The sequence below is a fragment of the Xenopus laevis genome, chromosome 2L (assembly GCF_017654675.1).
Source record: "Xenopus laevis strain J_2021 chromosome 2L, Xenopus_laevis_v10.1, whole genome shotgun sequence".
Taxonomy (NCBI): domain Eukaryota; kingdom Metazoa; phylum Chordata; class Amphibia; order Anura; family Pipidae; genus Xenopus; species Xenopus laevis.
Window position 1 is genome coordinate 14,149,438 of NC_054373.1, and position 27,069 is coordinate 14,176,506.

General features: G+C 42.5%; 1 protein-coding gene across 1 annotated transcript in view; it reads right to left on the bottom strand.

Moving 5' to 3' along the window:
- Nucleotides 1-9,178: 9,178 nt before the first annotated feature.
- LOC108707419 (interferon alpha/beta receptor 2) overlaps nt 9,179-27,069 on the bottom strand; it is a 32,892-nt gene continuing 15,001 nt past the window's right edge. The window contains exons 4-8 of the mRNA XM_041581563.1: nt 25,458-25,630; nt 22,689-22,849; nt 18,777-18,942; nt 11,536-11,669; nt 9,179-10,339 (exon numbers count right to left, since the gene is read on the bottom strand). Coding sequence (XP_041437497.1) covers nt 9,671-10,339; nt 11,536-11,669; nt 18,777-18,942; nt 22,689-22,849; nt 25,458-25,630 — 1,303 coding nt within the window. The 3' untranslated portion in view covers nt 9,179-9,670. The remainder of the gene's footprint in view (nt 10,340-11,535; nt 11,670-18,776; nt 18,943-22,688; nt 22,850-25,457; nt 25,631-27,069) is intronic.

Sequence of the window (27,069 nt, forward strand, 5' to 3'; positions counted from 1 at the left end):
GTCCCCTTGCCACAAAGGTCCCTATTTTATTTGACCTATCAGATTTCAGCATTCCATAGAGTGACCAATTAACGTGCAGAGCTTCAGTCTGCGATCTGTTTAGCCCAAACTCACACACCTGCCCAATGAGATTGCTCATTCCATGGTACAGGTAAGGATCCGTGATCCAGAAACCCGTTATCCAGAAAGCTCAGAATTACATAAAGGCCATCTCCCATAGACTCCATTTTATCCAAATACATTTTTAAAACTGATTTTATTTTTCTCTGTAAAAACACAACAGTACAATACAAACAGTATCTTGTACGTGATCCCAACTAAGATATAATTAATCTTTATTGGAGGCAAATTCAGCCTATTGGGTTTATTTAATGTTTACATGATTTTCTAGTAGACTTAAGGTATGAAGATCCAAAGTACAGAAAGATCCGTTATCCGAAAAACCCCAGGTCCTAAGCATTCTGGATAACAGGTCCCATACCTGTATAAAGATCTAAATTATGGAAAATACGTTTTCCGTAAACCCCAAGTCCCGAGCACTCCGGATAACAGGTGCCATACCTGTACTATATTTATATCGCTGTGTGTTCTGGGGCATTAAACATACAAAGCATTGTTCATGGGGCAACTAGAGTCTCAGAATCTCTGCCCTATTGTTTATCTGAAACCGTTTCCAAACTCAGCCTGACTTTAATACGTTTTATTACAGCTAAATAGTAATAAAGGCCAAGCAAACCACAGTACATTACAGGTATTGGATCCATTATCCAGAAACCTGTTATCCAGAAAGCTCCGATTACAGAAAGGCCATCTCCCATAGACTCCATTTTATCCAAATACATTTTTGAAACAGATTTCCTTTTTTTTCTGTAATATTAAAACAGAAGCTTGTACTTGATCCCAACTAAGATATAATTAATCCTTATTGGAGGCAAAACCAGCCTATTGGGTTTATTTAATGTTTACATGATTTTCTAGACTTAAGGTATGAAGATCCAAATTACGGAAAGATCTGTTATCTGGAAAACCCCAGGTCCCAAGCATTGTGGATACCAGGTCCTATAACTGTAACAGAACACTTCCCAGAGACACTGTATACAGTATTTAGGGATTTCCAAGGATGTGAGTTTAGCTATCCTTATTGGTCTAACAGTAATAAATAATAATAAATGCCATGTACAGGCCTGTTCACCCATCTGACCAATGATATTGTGACATTGAAACATGACTGTATAACATCATATTTCCTAGGCAATGCCAGCTACCTCATATAGTATATACAGGTATGGGACTTGTTATCCACAATGTTTGGGATAACGGATCTTTCTGTAACTTGGATTGTCACGTCTTAAAGGGGTGGTTCACCTTTGCATTAACTTTTAGTATGATGTAGAGAGTGATATTCTGAGACAATTTGCAATTGGTTTTCTTTTTTTATCATTTGTAGTTTTTGAGTTATTTCGATTTTTTTATTCAGCAGCTCTCCAGTTTGCAATTTCGGCAGTCTGGTTGCTAGAGTCCAAATTACCCTAGCAACTATGGACTGACTTGAATAAGAGACAGGAATATGAATAGGAGAGGGCCTGGCTAGAAAGATAGAAGTCACAATAACAATACATTTGTAGCCGTACAGAGCGTTTGTTTTTTAGATGGAGTCAGTGACCCCCATTTGAAAGCTGGAAAGAGTCAGAAGAAAAAGGCAAATCATTCAAAACCTATAATAAAAAAAAACCATGAAGGTCAATTGAAAAGGTGCTTAGAATTTGCCATTCTATAAACTTCTAAAAGTTAATGTAAAAGTGAACAACCCCTTCAAGTGTACTAGAAAATCATATAAACATTAAATAAACCCAATAGGCTGGTTTTGCTTCCAATAAGGATTAATTATATCTTAGTTGGGATCAAGTACAAGTGACTGTTTTATTATTACACAGAAAAATTAAATCATTTTTAATAATTTGGATTATTTGGATAAAATGGAGTCTGTGGGAGACATCCCTTCCATACTACGGAGCTTTCTGGATAACGGATCCCATTCCTGTATATTCACTAAGTTCATGTTTCCCGGCGTCATTTGCTAGTTGATTTAATAGAAACAGGGTCACAGATAGAGACCGAAACTAACCTGCTTGAATTTTGAATGGATTAAATAAAAGCTATAATGTACAATAAAGCTACTTGTGTGCTCAAATCATATGGAATATTTACTATTTGATAAATAAACATATATATATATATAAAAGCACAAAGGGCACAGACGGTTATACAGATCAGAGAATGCCGAGAGGGCTCCTTATATTAGATTTTCTTATAATACTGACGTTACAATGAGTTGTGTGACATCACCAAGCACCATTTACACGTATACATTGTATATGGAGTATTTATGAATGTGATTATATCACAGATACTATATAGGAAGCAGCTACAAACAGTCAGCATATTTGTTTGGTTATAACAAAATCTATGGCTTAGTACATAACAGGCAGCTGAGAAGGTCTTTGGCATAAAGCCCAGCAAATCCAGGGCTACAATGGAGTGAATAAGAAGATTAATGAAGAATTGTCATTACTGAGCAACAGGCAGGTTACCTGAAGCTTTCTTTTGTTCTATTCACCCCCTTCCCGTCAGTAGGGTACAAGAAACACAACATGATTGCTCCTCCAGTAGTTTGTGCACTGACTGTAGAGTCCTGCAGGGGGTCGGGTACCCACAAAAATCTGCAGCACCGTGCAGGTTGCAGGTAGACGTTTCGGGAGCGGGTATAGACGCGGGTCGGGTCGTGGGTCTTCTGAATAGCCAGTTTTACTCCTTTTTTTCTGATCATGCCTACTTCTAGGGGCATATTTATCAAGGGTCGAATTTGAAAAACTTCGAAATTCGAATTCAAAAAGACCAACCGTAATTAAGTCTATGTATTTTTGGGCCTAATAGGACAGTTTTCGATCGAACAGGTCCGTATTCGGCCGAATTCGAATCAACTGAATCCGATTAATAGCACATTCAATCGAATTAGTTTTTCCCCAAAAAAGTCCTCCAATTGACTCCAAGTAGATTCTAGGAGGTCCCCCATAGGCTAAAAAAACAACAATTTGGCAGGTTTTAGATGGTGAATGGTCGAATTCTAATTTTTAAAGAGACAGTACATGATAAATTTCGATATTACATTTTTTTTAAAATTCTAATTGGATTTGGACTATTCCCTAGTCGAAGTACACAAAAAATAGCTCGAAATTCAAATTTTTTGAATTGAAAATTCACCTTGATCTTTGATAAATCTGCCCCCTAATGATATCACTTCCGGTTTACAATGACAGCACTTCCTGTTTCTTGATGGTCAGCGGGTCGCAGATCGGGTTGCGGATAAGGTACACGCGGGTCAGGTAGCAGGTAAGTATGCGGGTTGCAGGTCCGGGTCTAACAAATTGGTTCCGTGCAGGACTCTAGCCTGGGGCAGCACCTAAATACAGCCCTGAGGGCAAACAAGTGTGATCAAATAAATCGTAAAGGTATTAGACTGATCAGCCAATGATTTAGCTCTTCAGACCAGCTGTGAAGCAGAATGAGCAGTTTCTTACCTGCAGATCACATTAGCTGCCACCTTTCCTACACGGCTGAGGGAATATGGTCCGAATAAGCCAGATCTGGGCATGTAGGGCTGCTTTATGGCTTGAAAGGGGTCGTTCACCTTTAAATTAACTTTTAGTATGATGTAGAGGCTGATATTCCGAGACAATTTGAGAATGGATTTGATTTTTTTTATTATTTGTCAGTTTTGAGTTTAGATTTAGCTTTTTATTCAGCAGCTCTCCAGTTTGCAGTTTCAGCAGTCTGGTTGCTAGGGTCCAAATGAACCTAGCAACCATGCATTGATTTGAATAAGAGACTAGAATATGAATAAGAGAGGCTTGAATAGAAAGATGAGTAATAAAAAGTAGCAATAAAATTACATTTGTAGCCTTACAGAGCATCTGTTTTTAGAAGGGGTCAGTGACCCCCATTTGAAAGCTGGAAACGGTTAGAAGGTAAATAATAAAAAAATGGAAAAAAAAGAAAGAACTGTAGAGCACACCTACTCAAAAATAAAACCACTGTCAAAGTGACAGTGACCCTTTGTGGGTTATTTGTAGGGATGCACCGAATCCAGGATTCGGCCTTTTTCAGCAGGATTCGGATTCGGCCGAATCCTTGTGCCTGGCCGAAGCGAATCCTAATTTGCATATGTAAATTAGGGGCGGGTAGGGAAATCATGTGACTTTTCTTCATAAAAGATTTTTCCCCCACTTTTTCCTTTCCTGGCCCTAATTTGCATATGCAAATTAGGAATCGGCCGAATCTTTCACGAAGGATTCGGCCAAATCCCAAATAGTGGATTCTGTGCATCCCTAGTTATTTGGGACAGTCTGTGTTATGTCAATGAGAGCAAACAGGCTCAGCACCGACAGGCTCAGCACCAGCGAGGCAGGCAACAGAGACCAACCAAAACCAGAGTTACTGTGCATGTTGCTGAGAGACTCATTTGTCTGGGAGGGAATTGCGAAGCTAATCGGGTGAAGGTTTAGTGGTAAATGTGTCGTGCAGCCTTGTGTATCCCTCTGAGCTCAGCTTAGTGGTTATTCTGTAATAAGATACAGAAGGGATGAGGTGGGCAAAAGCTGTGCCAATATTGCTGGTAGATTAGATAGGTGCAAATGAAAAAAAAATAAAAAGATCCAGAAACAGGTCCATCTGCCGTATTGGAGTCAGGAAGGAAATTCCAAACCCCCCACCCAAACAAAAAGGAGCAGGTGAGACACTGAGTTACTGTTCCTGAGGTAGAAGAGTTGATAGCACCCAAACGCTTACTGGTTTTATCCACGGAAAAGGTCAAGGGGGTGGGGTAAAATCATCCCTTTCACTGTAGTAATGGGGTGAATTAGGCCCACGGTTTACCTTCTGACCTAAAATCATAGGCATAATACTCAAAAACAGCTCTGCACTGAGATTGAATATAGTCCCATATATACACCTATAGGCCCATATATACACACCTATAGGCCCATATATATATATATATATATATATATATATATATATATATATACATACACACCTATAGGCCTATAGGTGTATATATGGGCCTATAGGTGTGTATATACACACCTATAGGCCCATATATACACACCTATAGGCCCATATATATACACAACTATAGGCCCATATATACACCTATAGGCCCATATATACACCTATAGGCCCATATATACACCTATAGGCCCATATATACATCTATAGGCCCATATATACACCTATAGGCCCATATATACACCTATAGGCCCATATATACACATATAGGCCCATACAGCTCCAATAACGAATGACTAGACTACGGCATAAAACAGCAGCCCAGACCTGCTCATTCCACTAGACCTTTCAGATGCTGGAAGATGTTGTTTCCATGGAGTCTGACCCTGCCACAGGTAGAGTCCTATGCGGAACCAATTTTGGAAACCCGAACCCAACCCAGACCCGCATTTTTACCCCCTTGGACCCACAAGTGCCTTATCTGCAACCCAATCCGTGACCATCAAGAAACAGGAAGTTCATTACCTTGCAAGTAGGTTGGAAGCGATGGTACACACTCATGCACCAACTGGGGAACCCTGGCAGTCCATCGAAAATCACTATTCGGCCCCACTACAACTTGCCCATTTATTTTGGATCCCTAAAGCGGCTAGGGTCTCCCTTCCACACCTCCTTCCCCCATCACAGCAAGCTTTAGATCTTTGGGACTCTATAGCGTTCAAGATGAAATTGAGCAACACTGCCACAAAATTCAGGACTATTTTTAACAATAAAGACTTCCCCCCAGGTAGCACTCCCATGGAGTTTCAGATCTGGATATTTGCGAACCTGACAACCTTATTAGATTTTGTCTCTGAAGGGACTGTTAAATCTTTTCAACAACTTAGGGAAGAATATAGTATTCCCCATGCACAATTCTATCGCTATTTACAGATTCGACACTACGTGAACAGTGCTTGCAAAGCCCAAACGTCTTCCACTCTTACATACTTTGAAAAGCTGTGTCGCAACCACTCATACCCAACACATCTTATCTCACTTCTGTATGTTAGCCTCTCGACTGACAACACAGTTACCCGTCAGCCTTACATGCAGAAGTGGGAAGAGGATTTAAACCTTGCCATTTCTGATAAATCCTGGTCGGAAATCTGGGACACGGCCAGGCGAACTTCAATATGTGCAGCCTCTAGTGAGAGAGCTTATAAAATAATTTTTCGGTGGTATTACACCCCTACACGCATTGCTACCCTAAGCGGTAACCCTGATCACTCGCAATGCTTTAGAGGCTGTGGAGGGAGGGGTTCCTTCCTGCACACCTGGTGGACCTGTACAGTGGCTCAGATATTTTGGAAGATGGTGGCAACTTTGCTCTCTGAAGCTCTGCGTTGCGTTGTACAGCCCTCCCCACACACTTTTCTCTTGGGAATGAGGATTAGGGCCATACGCTTGAAACAAACACGTATTTTAGCCACTCATATCCTGACAGCAGCAAGATCATTATTGGCAGCAAATTGGAAGAGACCTACACTTCCGAGCTTACAAATTTTGATATCAAAGGTGAATTGGATTAGGGCGATGGAATCCATAAGGAACAGACTTCAGGATAGAAGTTATGAGGGGGAACTGGAGTGGTATCCGTGGGCTCAATATCTGGAGACTTTGCAACTTCGAGGTATAGTACAATAATCTACCCTTCCTACCTTCCCAGATCTCGTCAGACCTGTCTATTTTTCTATATTCCTTTTTCTTTTTCTCTATCTACCTTTATACTAAACTCCTTTCATTTCCATACGGATTCATTTTCTCGTTATGGCATTATTCATCTCCATGATATGACGCATATGTGTTGATTGAGCTAATTGAACAGTCATATTCTGTTATGCAGCAGCTACTACTGTCACTTGAATATTCTTCTGCATCATTGTTGTACCTCTTGTCTTTCTTTGGAAATGATGGTTAATAAAAATTTTAAATTATAAAAAAAAAAGAAACAGGAAGTTCAATCTTTGTAAACCAGAAGTGACATCATTAAAAGTTGGCGTGGTCAGGAAAATACGTTTTTTAAACATATGTAAAGGAGTAAAACTCGCTATTGACAAGAACCGCACCTAAACATTAAACACGTGACCCGCAGGTTACCCGTTTTTGTGCGGATAATCTGCAGGAACCCGACCGGTCACTTTCAGCCATACCACCCAATTGTCCTTATTAGGCCCAGACTGAGTCAAAATAGGCCCTGGCATTTCACACAGCCCCCACCAGCCTACGAAATAGTGACGGCCTATGGCAACTTACACAGATCTGTGCCTCGTCCCTATTCAAGAGGTGAAGTGCTCAATTATGGGGCAATTACGGAAAAATGGGTGGGATTTCTGGTTGTAATTAGGTGTGGACAGGGCAGATAGAAGTGAGGCCTAAAAAAAATCTTGAATTGTTTTTACATTTTTTAAAAGGTTCTGGGATAATCTATTATCTGCAGCAGACAATTTTGAGCTAAAGACATTGGAAATCTCGCCTCGTTGCCTCTGGGAACTGCAAGACAAGACCAGCAAAGATGCACGTTTTCCGGAAAAGAACTGCTTGGCAATTGCTCTTGGATGTTTTTTACTTTGTCCCCTTAGGAAATGAGGGGGAGACACTTAGAAGTGTGGATTTTAAAACATGATGTAAAAAAAAAAAATAAAAAAAATAAAAATAAAAGGCTCTCGCTGAACTACACCAAGCCCCATAATTACTAAAATTTATAATCATGTGTAGAAAAACATATCCATTCAACAACTAAATCTGCATAATTAAAAACAGCAACTGTTAAAAGTAAAATGATATGGCATATGCTTGTCCCACAGAGCTAACAATTTGGTCAGCCAAGGAGAAGTCACAGGAGGAATCCAGTTATTGTATTGGGGGTGCAGAGTGGACCAGTGCAGGGGTTCTTGGAATCAGAATCCAACATTCTTTATCACCTAATGATATAAGTGCGGCAACTCTGCATTCTAAACAATGCCCTTTTTAATGCTAAGATTTGTTTCCTGATAATTCAAAAAAAAAAACAAAAAACAAATTTTTGTCTGTAATTCCTCTTATATAAAAAGGACAAGGAAAACCTCAGTTAACAAACTCTAATTACCTTTAACTCCAGGTATCACATACCGTAGTCAGACTTAGCACATACAGTACAGACATTTTCCAAATTAGTTCTATACTGCAAATGAGCCCAGGGCTGCCATTAGGGGGCACAGGGGGTACTGCTGTACTGGGCCCAGGCCTGAAAGGGGGCCCGGCTGTACTACACTTTTCGAAATAGCCGGGGTCCCCTTGACACCGCTGAAGCAGTGCCACATCTGATGAAGTCCTGAAGAGTCAAATTCCCAAAGCCACGAAAGGAGCCACAGCTGAAGTCTAGAAGCCACGAAACGACCCAAAGTTAAAGTCTCGAAGCCACGAAAAGACCCGAAGCCACGAAAGGAGCCAAAGTTGAAGTCTCAAAGCTGCGAAAAGACCCAAAGTTCATTTCTCGAAGCCGCGAAAAGACCCAAAGTTAAAGTCTCGAAGCAACGAAAAGACCGAAGCCACGAAAAGACCGAAGCCACGAAAGGAGCCAAAGTTGAATCTCGGATCTGCGAAAAGACCCAAAGCCACGAAAGGAGCCAACGTTGAAGTCTCAAAGCTGCGAAAAGACCCAAAGTTAAAATCTCGAAGCCACGAAAAGACCGAAGTCACGAAAAGACCAAAGCCACGAAAGGAGCCAAAGTTGAATCTCAAATCCGCGAAAAGACCCAAAGCCACGAAAGGAGCCAAAGTTGAAGTCTCAAAGCTGCGAAAAGACCCAAAGTTCATTTCTCGAAGCCGCGAAAAGACCCAAAGTTAAAGTCTCGAAGCCACGAAAAGACTGATGCCACAAAAGGATCCAAAGTTGAATCTCGAATCCGCGAAGAGACCCAAAGCCACGAAAGAAGCCAAAGCTGAAGTCCCTGAGCAATGAAAAGAGCCAAAGTTCTACTGAACACCAATGTGTTTTTTTATTTAATTAAACCCCTGGCCACCAATGTGTTATTTTAATAATCTATAGGCCCCTGCCACCAATGTTTTTTTAAAAAATATTCTCCAGGGTCCCAATGTTTCTTTTTAACTTGTAAAGGGGGCCCTGGCGCCACAGTTTTTTTTAAACTTATAAGGGGGGCCTCACCATCAATGGCTTTTTAGAATTTGTGTGTGTGTGGGGTACCGTTTTTAGCGCTGATATCTAAGTGGTCTTTTAACTGAGGTGTGGCCGGGATCTGGAGCAGGCCCATAAAATGTTGGTGTAAGGGGCCCCGTGATTTCTAATGGCGGCCCTGCATGGGCCAAGTCTGACTACCTGAGTGGACTGCAGACAGGAAAAAAAACCTTTGCCAAAGCTTCTCCAGGCCAAAGGGGCAGTTACACTGTGAGTCAAAACTGTAACACTTCATGAGCATTAAGCACTGCCCAGGCTCCCCGGCACTTGCAGTCCCATCACTGTCCAGTTCACAATTGGGACATATAAAAAGGAAAGAACTGACCAGAATAAAGATCCATGTGGTTTATCCCTGATTAGTAATAACCTGTCTCTGAACACCAGCAGAGCTCATCGACTCATATAATCTGAAGCAAAGGGCCTCTCCATCTCCTCTGGCCCAGAATCAGCATCACTATCATCTGAGGCACCTGATTCCGCTGAACTGCACTCCTCCGAAACTGGCCCCATGCAAGCACCCACATTTGATATATTCGTAACGAGTCTGAGATCATGGGGAGTCTGAGGAACTTCCGGCACATCTAGGGTCATTATATCGACTTGTTCTTCTATGGGCGGCGCCTGGTTTTTAACGTCTGTCCACAGATCGCCAGGATTTCCAACAGACACAGAGTTCAAATTGATGTTGAAGACCCCAGCGCTGTTTATCAGCATGGGGCATGGGGTAACAGCCTGTGGCAGTTCTAAATCAGAAGCACAGCTCTCATGGAGATCTAGCAGCGGTTTCCTTGGAAATTCTGCCCCGGCAGAAGAACTACAGTCTTGCCCACTGGATTCATTGGAAGAGGAAGGGGCTGAGGTTTGTAGAGTGGAGATGGAATCATTCTGAGCACTGTCCAGAAACTTCTTCCTTGCGGCATAACCTTGCCCACACATTTCCTCATCACTATCATTGCACTCTTCCTTCTCTGTATTATTGAGGATTTCTACTGACACAATCTGTGCAGGGCAGACATATTCCTTATTTCCATCCATACTCACCGACGTCGGAAAGGATTTCTAAATATTCAATAAAAAATAAAGAATAAAGAAAGGAGGCACATTCGTTGTCAGTTTAAAAACAACATATTGGTGGCAACCTCCCCGCCCCACCAAAAAAGTGCCTTGCCCTTATTACCCCTTAGTTTTCAGTAAAATGTGATTTTGTATCTTTGCAGTTCCAAGGATTCCAGCCAATCATTTAGTTATGAGCTAAGGGGGCCCAGCCTGAAGGGCAGATATGGTGAGATTTGGGGTGAGTGCTTATTTGTGCCCTGGGTACCCCTGGAATATACCCCTTCTATATATCTGTAACCTTGTTATGAGCTAAGGGGGCCGAGCCTAAAGGTCAGTTAGGGGGAGATTTGGGGTGAGGGCTTATTTGTGCCCTGGGTACCCCTGGAACTATAGCAGGATGACTGTTACCCCAATGTTTCTATATATCTGTAACCTTGTTATGAGCTAAGGGGGCCCAGTCTGAAGGCCAGTTAGGGGGAGATTTGGGGTGATTGCTTATTTGTACCCTGGGTACCCCTGGAACTATAGCAGGGTGACTGTTACCCCAATGTTTCTATATATCTGTAACCTTGTTATGAGCTAAGGGGGCCCAGTCTGAAGGCCAGTTAGGGTGAGATTTGGGGTGAGTGTTTATTTGTGCCCTGGGTACCCCTGGAACTATAGCAGGGTGACACCCCAATGTTTCTATATATCTGTAACCTTGTTATGAGCTAAGGGGGCCGAGCCTGAAGGCCAGTTAGGGGGAGATTTGGGGTGAGTGTTTATTTGTGCCCTGGGTACCCCTGGAACTATAGCAGGGTGACTGTTACCCCAATGTTTCTATATATCTGTAACCTTGTTATGGGCTAAGGGGATCGAGCCTGAAGGCCAGTTAGGGGGAGATTTGGGGTGAGTGCTTATTTGTGCCCTGGGTATCCCTGGAATTATATCAGGGTGACTGTTACTTCAATGTTTCTATATATCTGTAACTTTGTTATGAGCTAAGTGGGCCCAGCCTGAAGGCCAGTTAGATACCCCTACAATTAATTTTCACATTTGTTCCAGACTGTTCCAGACTGATTGGTCAAATTGTGCTTTTAAGTCTCTTATACTACTTCCCCTTCACTCATTCCATCTATGATACTGCACAATATAAATATTTTTTCTACTAAAAGAAAAAAAAAGATACAAGAAACAAACACAAGTAAAGAGACACATACCAAAGCTTTGGGGAAGAAATTCCATCCCATGCAAATGTACCCGGCTCTGTCGAGTCCAATGAGTACACACACTATTGCAATCAGAATTAGAATGCTAACGATAACTACAATAACAACATATGGAGGCTGGGAATCTGCAAAGAGAACATGACAACACAGGGATATAATGACGTACAAGGTGGGTTTGTGTGTTTTAACATTATTTCCTGCGGAGTGCAGATACAAAAAAAGACTCAAGTACTCAAGAGCAGCAATTAAATGTATTAATTTAAACACACTTGAGAGGCAGATCTAGCTTCTGCATTTCTTCACCCACATGTTGCCTAGAAACTATAGTAGGGAGAGATGATGCCTATAGTAGTAGTGGATAATAGTCTCTGGGAAGGGAGTGTGACTGTGGGATAGCAGGTATAGTAGGGAGAGATGGTGCCTATAGTAACAGTGGGATAATAGTCTCTGGGAAAGGAGTGCGACTGTGGGATAGCAGGTATAGTAGGGAGAGATGGCGCCTATAGTAACAGTGGATAATAGTCTCTGGGAAAGGAGTGCGACTGTGGGATAGCAGGTATAGTAGGGAGAGATGATGCCTATTGTAACAGTGGATAATAGTCTCTGGGAAGGGAGTGTGACTGTAGGATAGCAGGTATAGTAGGGAGAGATGGTGCCTATAGTAACAGTGGATAATAGTCTCTGGGAAGGGAGTGTGACTGTAGGATAGCAGGTATAGTAGGGAGAGATGGTGCCTATAGTAACAGTGGATAATAGTCTCTGGGAAGGGAGTGTGACTGTGGGATAGCAGGTATAGTAGGGAGAGATGGTGCCTATAGTAACAGTGGATAATAGTCTCTGGGAAGGGAGTGTGACTGTGGGATAGCAGGTATAGTAGGGAGAGATGGTGCCTATAGTAACAGTGGGATAATAGTCTCTGGGAAGGGAGTGTGACTGTGGGATAGCAGGTATAGTAGGGAGAGATGGTGCCTATAGTAACAGTGGATAATAGTCTCTGGGAAGGGAGTGTGGCTGTGGGATAGCAGGTATAGTAGGGAGAGATGGTGCCTATAGTAACAGTGGATAATAGTCTCTGGGAAGGGAGTGTGGCTGTGGGATAGCAGTTATAGTAGGGAGAGATGGTGCTTATAGTAACAGTGGATAATAGTCTCTGGGAAGGGAGTGTGTCTGTGGGATAGCAGGTATAGTAGGGAGAGATGGTGCCTATAGTAACAGTGGATAATAGTCTCTGGGAAGGGAGTGTGACTGTAGGATAGCAGGTATAGTAGGGAGAGATGGTGCCTATAGTAACAGTGGATAATAGTCTCTGGGAAGGGAGTGTGACTGTAGGATAGCAGGTATAGTAGGGAGAGATGGTGCCTATAGGAACAGTGGATAATAGTCTCTGGGAAGGGAGTGTGACTGTGGGATAGCAGGTATAGTAGGGAGAGATGGTGCCTATAGTAACAGTGGATAATAGTCTCTGGGAAGGGAGTGTGACTGTGGGATAGCAGGTATAGTAAGGAGAGATGGTGCCTATAGTAACAGTGGGATAATAGTCTCTGGAAGGGAGTGTGACTGTGGGATAGCAGGTATAGTAGGGAGAGATGGTGCCTATAGTAACAGTGGATAATAGTCTCTGGGAAGGGAGTGTGGCTGTGGGATAGCAGGTATAGTAGGGAGAGATGGTGCCTATAGTAACAGTGGATAATAGTCTCTGGGAAGGGAGTGTGGCTGTGGGATAGCAGTTATAGTAGGGAGAGATGGTGCTTATAGTAACAGTGGATAATAGTCTCTGGGAAGGGAGTGTGACTGTGGGATAGCAGGTATAGTAGGGAGAGATGATGCCTATAGTAGTAGTGGATAATAGTCTCTGGGAAGGGACTGTGACTGTGGGATAGCAGGTATAGTAGGGAGAGATGATGCCTATAGTAGTAGTGGATAATAGTCTCTGGGAAGGGACTGTGGGATAGCAGGTATAGTAGGGAGAGATGATGCCTATAGTAACAGTGGATAATAGTCTCTGGGAAGGGAGTGTGACTGTGGGATAGTAGGTATAGTAGGGAGAGATGGTGCCTATAGTAACAGTGGATAATAGTCTCTGGGAAGGGAGTGTGACTGTGGGATAGCAGGGAGAGATGATGCCTATAGTAGTAGTGGATAATAGTCTCTGGGAAGGGACTGTGGGATAGCAGGTATAGTAGGGAGAGATGATGCCTATAGTAACAGTGGATAATAGTCTCTGGGAAGGGAGTGTGACTGTAGGATAGCAGGTATAGTAGGGAGAGATGGTGCCTATAGTAACAGTGGGATAATAGTCTCTGGGAAGGGAGTGTGACTGTGGGATAGCAGGTATAGTAGGGAGAGATGGTGCCTATAGTAACAGTGGATAATAGTCTCTGGGAAGGGAGTGTGACTGTGGGATAGCAGGTATAGTAGGGAGAGATGGTGCCTATAGTAACAGTGGATAATAGTCTCTGGGAAGGGAGTGTGACTGTGGGATAGCAGGTATAGTAGGGAGAGATGGTGCCTATAGTAACAGTGGATAATAGTCTCTGGGAAGGGAGTGTGACTGTGGGATAGCAGGTATAGTAGGGAGAGATGGTGCCTATAGGAACAGTGGGATAATAGTCTCTGGGAAGGGAGTGTGACTGTGGGATAGCAGGTATAGTAGGGAGAGATGGTGCCTATAGTAACAGTGGATAATAGTCTCTGGGAAGGGAGTGTGACTGTGGGATAGCAGGTATAGTAGGGAGAGATGGTGTCTATAGTAACAGTGGATAATAGTCTCTGGGAAGGGAGTGTGACTGTGAGATAGCAGGTATAGTAGGGAGAGATGGTGTCTATAGTAACAGTGGATAATAGTCTTTGGGAAGGGAGTGTGACTGTGGGATAGCAGGTATAGTAGGGAGAGATGGTGCCTATAGTAACAGTGGATAATAGTCTCTGGGAAGGGAGTGTGGCTGTGGGATAGCAGGTATAGTAGGGAGAGATGGTGCCTATAGTAACAGTGGATAATAGTCTCTGGGAAGGGAGTGTGACTGTGGGATAACAGGTATAGTAGGGAGAGATGGTGCCTATAGTAACAGTGGATAATAGTCTCTGGGAAGGGAGTGTGACTGTGGGATAGCAGGTATAGTAGGGAGAGATGGTGCCTATAGTAACAGTGGATAATAGTCTCTGGGAAGGGAGTGTGACTGTGGGATAGCAGGTATAGTAGGGAGAGATGGTGCCTATAGTAACAGTGGGATAATAGTCTCTGGGAAGGGAGTGTGACTGTGGGATAGCAGGTATAGTAGGGAGAGATGGTGCCTATAGTAACAGTGGATAATAGTCTCTGGGAAGGGAGTGTGGCTGTGGGATAGCAGGTATAGTAGGGAGAGATGGTGCCTATAGTAACAGTGGATAATAGTCTCTGGGAAGGGAGTGTGGCTGTGGGATAGCAGTTATAGTAGGGAGAGATGGTGCTTATAGTAACAGTGGATAATAGTCTCTGGGAAGGGAGTGTGACTGTGGGATAGCAGGTATAGTAGGGAGAGATGATGCCTATAGTAGTAGTGGATAATAGTCTCTGGGAAGGGACTGTGACTGTGGGATAGCAGGTATAGTAGGGAGAGATGATGCCTATAGTAGTAGTGGATAATAGTCTCTGGGAAGGGACTGTGGGATAGCAGGTATAGTAGGGAGAGATGATGCCTATAGTAACAGTGGATAATAGTCTCTGGGAAGGGAGTGTGACTGTGGGATAGTAGGTATAGTAGGGAGAGATGGTGCCTATAGTAACAGTGGATAATAGTCTCTGGGAAGGGAGTGTGACTGTGGGATAGCAGGTATAGTAGGGAGAGATGATGCCTATAGTAGTAGTGGATAATAGTCTCTGGGAAGGGACTGTGGGATAGCAGGTATAGTAGGGAGAGATGATGCCTATAGTAACAGTGGATAATAGTCTCTGGGAAGGGAGTGTGACTGTAGGATAGCAGGTATAGTAGGGAGAGATGGTGCCTATAGTAACAGTGGGATAATAGTCTCTGGGAAGGGAGTGTGACTGTGGGATAGCAGGTATAGTAGGGAGAGATGGTGCCTATAGTAACAGTGGATAATAGTCTCTGGGAAGGGAGTGTGACTGTGGGATAGCAGGTATAGTAGGGAGAGATGGTGCCTATAGTAACAGTGGATAATAGTCTCTGGGAAGGGAGTGTGACTGTGGGATAGCAGGTATAGTAGGGAGAGATGGTGCCTATAGTAACAGTGGATAATAGTCTCTGGGAAGGGAGTGTGACTGTGGGATAGCAGGTATAGTAGGGAGAGATGGTGCCTATAGGAACAGTGGGATAATAGTCTCTGGGAAGGGAGTGTGACTGTGGGATAGCAGGTATAGTAGGGAGAGATGGTGCCTATAGTAACAGTGGATAATAGTCTCTGGGAAGGGAGTGTGACTGTGGGATAGCAGGTATAGTAGGGAGAGATGGTGTCTATAGTAACAGTGGATAATAGTCTCTGGGAAGGGAGTGTGACTGTGAGATAGCAGGTATAGTAGGGAGAGATGGTGTCTATAGTAACAGTGGATAATAGTCTTTGGGAAGGGAGTGTGACTGTGGGATAGCAGGTATAGTAGGGAGAGATGGTGCCTATAGTAACAGTGGATAATAGTCTCTGGGAAGGGAGTGTGGCTGTGGGATAGCAGGTATAGTAGGGAGAGATGGTGCCTATAGTAACAGTGGGATAATAGTCTCTGGGAAGGGAGTGTGGCTGTGGGATAGCAGGTAGAGTAGGGAGAGATGGTGCCTATAGTAACAGTGGATAATAGTCTCTGGGAAGGGAGTGTGGCTGTGGGATAGCAGGTATAGTAGGGAGAGATGGTGCCTATAGTAACAGTGGGATAATAGTCTCTGGGAAGGGAGTGTGGCTGTGGGATAGCAGGTATAGTAGGGAGAGATGGTGCCTATAGTAACAGTGGATAATAGTCTCTGGGAAGGGAGTGTGGCTGTGGGATAGCAGGTATAGTAGGGAGAGATGGTGCCTATAGTAACAGTGGGATAATAGTCTCTGGGAAGGGAGTGTGACTGTGGGATAGCAGGTATAGTAGGGAGAGATGGTGCCTATAGTAACAGTGGATAATAGTCTCTGGGAAGGGAGTGTGGCTGTGGGATAGCAGGTATAGTAGGGAGAGATGGTGCCTATAGTAACAGTGGGATAATAGTCTCTGGGAAGGGAGTGTGGCTGTGGGATAGCAGGTATAGTAGGGAGAGATGGTGCCTATAGTAACAGTGGATAATAGTCTCTGGGAAGGGAGTGTGGCTGTGGGATAGCAGGTATAGTAGGGAGAGATGGTGCCTATAGTAACAGTGGGATAATAGTCTCTGGGAAGGGAGTGTGACTGTGGGATAGCAGGTATAGTAGGGAGAGATGGTGCCTATAGTAACAGTGGATAATAGTCTCTGGGAAGGGAGTGTGGCTGTGGGATAGCAGGTATAGTAGGGAGAGATGGTGCCTATAGTAACAGTGGGATAATAGTCTCTGGGAAGGGAGTGTGACTGTGGGATAGCAGGTATAGTAGGGAGAGAGATGGTGCCTATAGTAACAGTGGGGATAATAGTCTCTGGGAAGGGAGTATGACCGTGGGAATAGCAGGTATAGTAGGGAGAGATGGTGCCTATAGTAACAGTGGGAAATAGTCTCTGGGAAGGGAGTATGACTGTGGGATAGCAGGTATAGTAGGGAGAGATGGTGCCTATAGTAACAGTGGGATAATAATCTCTGGGAAGGGAGTGTGACTGTGGGATAGCAGGTATAGTAGGGAGAGATGGTGTCTATAGTAAACAGTGGGATAATAGTCTCTGGGAAGGGAGTGTGACTGTGGGATAGCAGGTAAGTAGGGAAAGATGGTGTCTATAGTAACAGTGGATAATAGTCTCTGGGAAGGGAGTGTGACTGTGGGATAGCAGGTATAGTAGGGAGAGATGGTGTCTATAGTAACAGTGGATAATAGTCTCTGGGAAGGGAGTGTGACTGTGGATAGCAGGTATAGTAGGAGAGATGGTGCCTATAGTAACAGTGGGATAATAGTCTCTGGGAAGGGAGTGTGACTGTGGGATAGCAGGTATAGTAGGGAGAGATGGTGCCTATAGTAACAGTGGATAATAGTCTCTGGGAAGGGAGTGTGACTGTGGGATAACAGGTGTAGTAGGGAGAGATGGTGCCTATAGTAACAGTGGATAATAGTCTCTGGGAAGGGAGTGTGGTACTTCTATCTTTCTAGCGTGCTGACTGGAAATATTAAGAAACTTTGCCTTGTAACACTGTAAGGGGATAGTCACACACAGTGATTCTAGGAGTTTTATTGCCCAAGACTTTAACAGCATCGCCAGCAGCCAACAAACCCCCTAAAATCCCAATTGGGCCATTGCTCTAATATCCAGGCTCTTTCCATGTGGGAGATGACAAGAAGCATGTGGCCAATCTGCCAATGAAACAAAGGCTAAAATGCACCTGCACAGAAGTTTCATTAATAATAGAAAAAACATTCTAAATAGCATGATTTTTTAAAGACATTTTGTGCAGTGCTGTTAATTATAGACCATTCATATCACCCCCTGCCTTAGTGGAGCGGGTACATTGAGCTCCTCTGGCTTCCGCTGTTTCTCTGTGAAAATTTGGGATGCACCAAATCCACTATTTGGGGTTTCATCCGAATCCTTTGTGAAAGATTCGGCCAAATACTGTGAAAAGTTACATTTTTTTACTTCCTTGCCTTTGTGACAAAAAAAAATCACGTATTTTCCCTTCTTGCCCCCTAATTTGCATCCGAATCCTGCTGAAAAAGGCTGAAACCGAATCGAATTCTGGATTTGGTGCATCCCTAGTGAAAATAGGGGATAAAAAGCTATAGAGGCCCATTACCTTTCAGTTGGTCTATAAACAGCAACAAGACAACCAGCTAAAATGTAAATTGGCGACGGAATGGCACTTGGAGCGATTCGTTTTCCGAAGTCGCTCAAAGTTGCAGAGGAAACCTCGGGTGACTTCGGAAAACGAATTGCTCAGAGTGCCATCCCACCGGCAATTTACATTTAGGGGAGACAGTTCGGGAGATTAGCTGCCCCGAAGAAGAAGAGATTTGTTGTCAGGCGACTAATCTCCCCAAATCTGCCTGTGTGTCCTGACCCTTAAAGAGGGACATTTTTGTTTGGATTAAAGTAGATGATTTATTTTCAGGATTTCAAGCTGAGGGGAGAATGTGTAACATGACTTACCAGCCGTGGTGGCTACACATTTCAGGGCAGATGGGATAATCTTGCCATTTAAATTAAGAGAAGCCGACACAATTATCGATACGCAGTAATTTGTGTTCGGGGGCAAATTACTTTCCACAAATGTCAATTCTTCTTTATAGGTCACATTCTCGAATTCTGCAAGCTTCTATAAGAAGGAGAACAAAGACAGTCAGAAGGAGTCAGAAGGGAAGGCCTGTCTCTCTACATGTTGTAGCCGACTGGTATAGTGGTGGGTGGAGACATTGGGGTTCATTTATCAACACTGGGCAAATTTGCCTGTGGGCAGTAACCCGTAGAAACCAATTAGTCATTGGCTTTTTTTCAGGCAGCTGCAAGTAGAACAATGAATGCAACAATCTGATTGGTTTCTATGGTTTAAAGGAGAACTAAAGTTTTACTAAAGAAGTAGGTAGAAATGTTGTACATTATGTTTTGGGCTTATGTACCAGCCCAAGGCAACCACAGCCCTTTAGCAGTAAAGATCTGTGTCACCAAAGATGCCCCAGTAGCTCCCCATCTTCTTTTCTGCTGATTCACTGCACATGCTCTGTGCTGCTGTCACTTACTGAGCTTACGGACCCACTCACAATATACTGAATATATATAGGGATGCACCTAATCCACTATTTTGGATTCGCCGAATCCCGAATACTTTGCGAAAGATTAGGCCAAATACTGAACCGAATCCTAATTTGCATATGCAAATTAGGGGTGCGAAGGGGAAAACATTTTTTACTTCCTGGTTTTGTGACAAAAAGTTACGCGATTTCCCTCCCTGTCCCTAATTTGCATATGCAAATTAGGACCGAATCCTGCTGAAAAAGGCAGAATCCCTAACCGAATCCTGGATTCGGTGCATCCCTAAATATATATCATACAAGTGTAACAATATAAGGCTGATTAGTAATTAATACAGATAATTACTACATGGCAGCACAGAAACCAGTGCAATTAGCATCAGAATTTAATAATCAGCAAACCTGTAGCATCAGCTTATATTACAGGGGAAGCTCATTTTCTGCTGGATAATTAGTGACGAGCCCTAAGCTTAGCTTCTCAACAGCCAATCAGAGCCCACTGACCACCAAGATGGTGACCCCCTGTGACAAGTTTGAAGTCCTGGATCATTGCTACTATTGACAAGCTGAAACTTTAGCCTCGTGCAATAAGTTCACTATATAAAATATGCCATTTTTACCCACATTCATTTTTAGTGTTTAGTTCTCCTTTAACAAATTTGCCCAGTGTTGACAAATTACCCCGATTGAGTCATGGCAGAGGGGGGCTCATTCTCTAGGGATGTATGCCCAACTGTGCCCGCTGATACAGAGTTAAAGAAAGCACAATAAACAACAGACATTGCAGCAGTTAACTTTCTACCTATGGTTCACTGATATGGTTATACATCAGGAGGAAGCACTACAGGTAGGGGTGCCACCTCCCCCCTAAAACTGAACACATATGGAATCCATAGTCTGCTTGACTAATTAGCAATTCATTTAGATGCATGGTTGCACATAAATCCGTTAAGTCTGCAGCATACATCTAAAACAATTGCTAATTAGTTATGCAGGCAATGGATTCCATATGTGTTCAGTTTTAGGGGTGAGGTGGCAACCCTAACTACAGGTATTAGTGGCAACTTAAAGGGATACTGTCTTTTTTTCAAAATGAATCAGTTAATAGTGCTGCTCCAGCAGAATTCTGCACTGAAATCCATTTCTCAAAAGAGCAAACTGATTTTTTTATATTTAATTTTGAAATCTGACATGGGGCTAGACATATTGTCAGTTTCCCAGCTGCCACCAGTCATGTAACTTGTGCTCTGATAAACTTCAGTCACTCTTTACTGCTGTACTGCAAGTTGGAGTGATATCACCCCCCTCCCCAGCAGCCAAACAAAAGAACAATGGGAAGGTAACCAGATAGCAGCTCCCTAACACAAGATAACAGCTGCCTGGTAAATCTAAGAACAGCACTCAATAGTAAAATCCAGGTCCCACTGAGACACATTCAGTTACATTGAGTAGGAGAAACAACAGCCTGCCAGAAAGCAGTTCCATCCTAAAGTGCTGGCTCTTTCTGAAAGCACATGACCAGGCAAAATGACCCGAGATGCACCTACACACCAATATTACAAATAAATACACTTGCTGGTTCAGGGATGAAATTTCATATTGTAGAGTGAATTATTTGCAATGTAAACAGTGTACTTTAGAAATAAAAACTACATTAAACAATCATGACCGAATCCCTTTTGTCTAGCAGGCCTTGCTTAGTATACACAGAGTCCTCCTTGCAGATTCATGCCCCTCCTTCAGTAGTCAGTTCTGTTTTAAGTCAAGGACACCGTGACCTCTTCATTGCTGCACCACTGGAGGAACATCTTATCAGTACTATGTATGATTTCATGGTTTTATGGTTGTGGTTCTAGACTGGGAAGTACAACTCCTTCAAGTTTCCTACGTACAGCTCCCACACCATTGTTTCATCATCACTGTTTTTCTATCTTGTAACTGTGTGTTGTGTGAAGGGGTATAAAACACATAAAATACTGTTCTGTATTCTGCCTCTTGTGAGTACTGAATCAGCGCAGCTCGTGTCAATAAACTTTAGGGATGCACCGAATACACTATTTTGGATTCCCCGGACCCCGAATCCTTCACAAAAGATACCGAACTGCATCCTAATTTGCATATGCAAATTAGGGGTGGGAAGGGGAAAACATTTTTTACACAATTTCTTTTGCGCCTCTAATTTGCATATGCAAATTAGGATTCGGGTTTGCATACCTCCCAACATTTTGGAAGTAAAAAGAGGGACAAATTTTTTTCCCCACACATAGCGCAGCAATATTTTGACCACACCCCTTTCTTTGGCCACACCCCCTAGTTACCATGTTTGTTTTACAAAATTTGGCAGGTTATGAAAGTTTGAAAATATTTCTCCTTATGTAAACTGTGTTTTTGTGTCTCAAAATTGTTACAAAGTATCTTATTTGCACCTGTTAGCTGTTCTGGGCTCTCTGCTAAAAGCCAATTAAGCGAGAAACTTTGTTTCTTTTTCTGGCTGTTCAGTGCAGAGAAAAGAGGGACTTTCCAGTACAAATGAGGGATGGCGGGTTGAGCTGTCAAAAGAGGGACTGTCCCTCCGAAAAAGGGACAGTTGGGAGGTATGGGTTTGGCCGGGCAGATGGATTCGGCCGAATGCGAATCCTGCTGAAAAAGGGCGAGTCCCGAACCAAATCCTGGATTCGGTGCATCCCTATCTTAACCTCAAGTGATCTCCTGTTTCTGTCGAATTCCCACAACACTAGGCGATAATCTTCACCCACCAATAATTTAAGGCACTGCTCGGCTGCTTCCTACTCATACGGGTAACTATGATTTCACGTAAGGGCTACAGAATGTGATTAAGAAGGTCATGGCCTGATAATTAGTGAAAACATTTGATTCTCACACAATGGTTTGCATGTCATAAAAAATAATTAAAAGGGGTCGTTTTACCTTTAAGTTAAAGGAAAACTATACACCCAAAATGAATACTTGAGCATGATATTAAAGAGCACCTATCACAGCCAAAATCAAACACATATTAAGAATTTGTCATACTTATCTTTCTATTCAGGCCTCTCCTATTCATATTCCAGTCTCTTATTTAAATCAATGCATGGTTGCTAGGGTCATTTGGATCCTAGCAACCAGATTGCTGAAATTGCAAACTGGAGAGCTGCTGAATTATGAGATAAGTAACTCGAAAACCACAAATAATAAAAACCTATTGCAAATAGTCTCAGAATATCACTCTCTACATCATACTAAAAGTTAATTTAAACTGAACAACCCTCTTTAAGAAAAGGTTTGGCGGTAAAAATGCAGTTAAGAAACGTACCTCATTATTTAGCCACCGCTTAAAGACATAAATCATTAACGGGTAGACGTTATCGTGCAGCATGGAAGGAGTTCCTTTAAAGTAGGATTTCGGAGCGTGAATATTAATGGTCACATTCCTGCCTTGGGCAGATATATTCACTATTGGAGGACCCAGGTCAGCTGAAGAGGAACAAAATAGAGATTATTAGCACACAATGATTCTCACTTTGCAGTTAGGGGAACTGCACTTCAAGCACATAAATTGCTAAATATGGATGAACACATAGATCCATCTGTTTGGATAAGTCGCACCATCTGATATTTTGACCCCCAGCAGATCATCAATTCGCTAATATGGTCCTTATCTGATGGTGGTTTCTAGATACACAACAGACTTCTGTCTGGGGAAGTTGAGCGCTTTGGTCATATATTTTAACAATTGTGATTATTTAAGACTAAAGGTGGCCATAGATGTAACAATTACGATCTTTCTAAGATCTTTCCAACAAAGATAGTTTGTTTCAATACACACGTGTAGAACTGAATAGTCAGATATACAGGTAGAAACAATAGAATTCTACTTGTATCTGATGATTCAGCACGAACAATGGTGAATTCAATGGCACCCAATCAAAATTTTCCATCCAGCCCGATCGACGAGCTGACCGATATCCAAGTCTTCTGCCGATATCAGTCGGCTCTTTTTCCACCATACACGCACCGAATATCGTACGAAAATTAGTTTCGTACAATATTATCTGTGCATCTATGGCCAACTTTACTCTGTTGTGATTGGTCACAGCCCCTATATAACAATTGTACATGGGGGTGTTCAGTTGCCTATGAGTAAGTGCCCCAATAGGCACGGAACGCGTTAGGCCTTCAACTGTATTGTCCTTATAAATGTATTTGAATTTTTAAAACACTTTTTGGTTGATTTTTTTGAAAAAAAACACATCCTTTTGCCATTTGGTTTCTAGCCTACCCAACAGATTTCTGACTGGGGAAGATGAGCGCTTTGTCCGTCTGGCAGGGCCATGTTGGGAACCAATAAATGCAAGAGAAGATCTGCAAAGTCAATGAAACCATGTATCTGCTGAATCTGACCTTTATTAGAGATATAAGTTGATGGTGGAATTAAATAAAAGATCAACAGGGGAATCTGGGCACACAGGCAGAATACTGACTGGACTAATAAACATTAAAGGGGTGTTCACCTTTGAGTTAACATTTAGGGGCAGATTCCCTAAAGGGCGAAGTGACTAATGCTAGTGAAAATTCGCCAGCGTGACGTCATTTCAGAACTTCACCAATTTTCTAACGGGCGCAAGTGTCAGTTCTCTAGCAAAGGAGATAGACGCTATTGTTGCTTTGCACTGTAACTACAGGCAAATTTTCGCTTTGGCAAATGGATGCAAATTCTGTAAGTTGCGGATTTTACTGAACGTTACCTCATTCGCCAGACTTGCCTTCACCAGCTCAGACCAAGCGAAGTGCAATGGAGTGCATAGGACTTCCTCAATTTTTAGTGAAAATTTTTTCTAAGTCCCAAAAAACGCTGGCGTCTTTTCCTTTTTTCAGAGTGATAGCCTGCCTCCGTAAATTTGTTTTCCGGGTAACCGGGATCCCCCCTCCATTTTCTAACATATGGAACATAAACTATACAGTGGGCTCATGTGTAGGGCATTATAACAACTCTATTTTATTTATTAAGGTTCCCTGGGCTTGTGTAATGTAATGTATTTGCTGCAACATATACGTCCATTCAACTTTATCATTTCTCGCCGTATGCAAATTAGGCAACGCTAGTGCATCTTCGATTGCAGAAATAACGCTAGCGAAAATACGCCAACGTTCGGTGCCCTGGACGCAACTTTACACACACTTTAGTGAATTAGCGTTGTCCTAGGGAATTTACGCCTGGCCAAGTGTTGCGATGGTTGTGGAGTCGTCGCTGGCGAATTTTCGCCAGTTAGGGAATTTGCCTCTTTGTATGATGTAGAGCAGTGATCCCCAACCAGTAGCTCGTGAGCAACATGTTGCTCTCCAACCCCTTGGATGTTGCTCCCAGTGGCCTCAAAGCAGGTGATTATTTTTGAATTACAGACTTTGAGGCAAGTTTTGGTTGTATAAAAACCAGGTGCACTGCCAAACAGAGCCTTGGTGTTAGCTGACAATCCACATAGGAGCTACTTAATGGCCAATCACAGCCCTTATTTTGCACCCAGGAACATTTTTCATACTAGTGTTGCTCCCCAACTCCTTTTACTTCTGAATGTTGCTCACGGGTTCTAAAGGTTGGGGATCCCTGATGTAGAGAGTGATATTCCCAGACAATTTGCAATTTGTTTCCATTTCTTATTATTTGTGTTTTTTAAGATTTTTATTTTTTTAATTCAGCAGCTCTGCAGTTTGCCATTTCAGTTATCTGGTTGCTAATGTCAAAATTACCCTAGCAACCATGCACTGATTTGATTAAGGTACTGAAATATGAATAGGAGAGGCCTGAATAGAAAGATGAGTAATAAAAAGTAGCAATAACAATATAATTGTAGCCTTAGCATTTGTTTTTTTAGATGGGGTCAGTGACCCCTATTTAAAAGTTGGAAAGCGTCAGAAGAAGACAAATAATTAAGAAACTTAAAAAAAATAAATAAAGACCAACTAAAAGCTGCTTAGCGTTGACCATTCTATAACATACTAAAAGTTAACTTAAAGGTGAACCACCCCTGACATTTCACAAAGGGAAACGACAGACACTACAAAGCCTACAAGGGACAATACTTACTATCGGATATTGGATTGAATTCTGACGAGGTTGTTGCATTGGAAGTCTCGTTGTGAGTAAAACTGAGAACGCATGCTCTGTACTTTCCATTCAGGTCTGTAAAATAATCCGTCAATTCACAGCGCTGTTTCGTGATATTGACGCAAGCAGAAACATCAGACCAGCGTCTGAGCCTAGGAAGAGAAGCAAGAATGAGAAGTTAATGCAGGTATGGGAGCTCTTATTCAGAAAGTAATTTGTAAAAATGATTTCATTTCTGTAATAATAAAAAAGTTCTCTGGACATAAGGGTTACTGAGCTGCATGAATCCATACTGGTGCCACGACAATCCCAGTGGATTTATTTAACGTTTAAATGTTTTTAGCGAACGTAAAGTATGGAGATCCACATTATGGAAAGACCCTTTAACTGGAAAACCCCAGGTCCTGAGAAGTCAGGATAACAGATCCAATTTCTGTAATGAGCTTATGCAAGACGATCATCTAAAGTTGAACTCTTCATATTGATGCCACCAATTGGGGAGGCCACCTAAGAGTCACCTGTGTCATGAAATGCCAGGTAGCAGACTAGTAGTCAGCACAACTTCCACTCCGTTCCTTGGCTGGGTGCACGTCCTCCAATGGCCACTATCCACTGGCGAAAAAATTAGTCCAGCACCCGCAGTTTTAAATAAAACGGCCTTTATTGGTCCAAGGTCATTACAGCAACGTTTCAGACCCAATGGTCTTTTATCAAGCTAACCAACATGTGATTCAATAGAGCTACTTATACTCTCTTACACCATCTAGTGGTCATTTGTGCAAACTAATTCAATTAACATGGAACAATCAATAAATAATTCTTTTTCATTTGCCAGTATAACACCATGGGGCCGATTCACTAACTTCGAGTGAAGGATTCGAAGTAAAAAAACTTCGAATTTCGAAGTGTTTTTTGGGCTACTTCGACCATCGAATGGGCTACTTCGACTTTGAATCGAAGGATTCGAACTAAAAATCGTTCGACTATTCGACCATTCGATAGTCGAAGTACTGTCTCTTTAAGAAAAAACTTCGACCCCCTAGTTCGCCACCTAAAAGCTACCGAACTCAATGATAGCCTATGGGGAAGGTCCCCATAGGCTTGCCTAAGTTTTTTTTGGTCGAAGGATAATCCTTTGATCGTTGGATTAAAATCCTTCGAATCGTTCGATTCGAAGGATTTAATCGTTCGAAGGATTATTCCTTCGATCGAACTATTTGCGCTAAAATCCTTCGACTTTAGCACAATATCGATTTGAAGCCGACCAAATGTCTAATGTGAAATTATCTGTAAGACATAAAAAACAAATAAAATCAGTATAAAAACCCAGTCAGAAAAATATTAAAATCATCGGAAAATGGGACTCAAGTCATATTCTTTATTTAGGCCCCGTGGTTCTAGGGTTTCAAGTTTTCTAATCCAATATGCCTCCTTGTATAATAACTCCTTTAACCTCTCCCCTCCCCGACGCTTAGGTTCAATGGTCTCTACAATCTGAAATTTTAACTGATTGACCCTGTGAGCATGCTCGATAAAGTGCCCGGCCACTGCTTCATCTTTTTTTCCTGTGTTAATTGCAGATTTGAGCTCT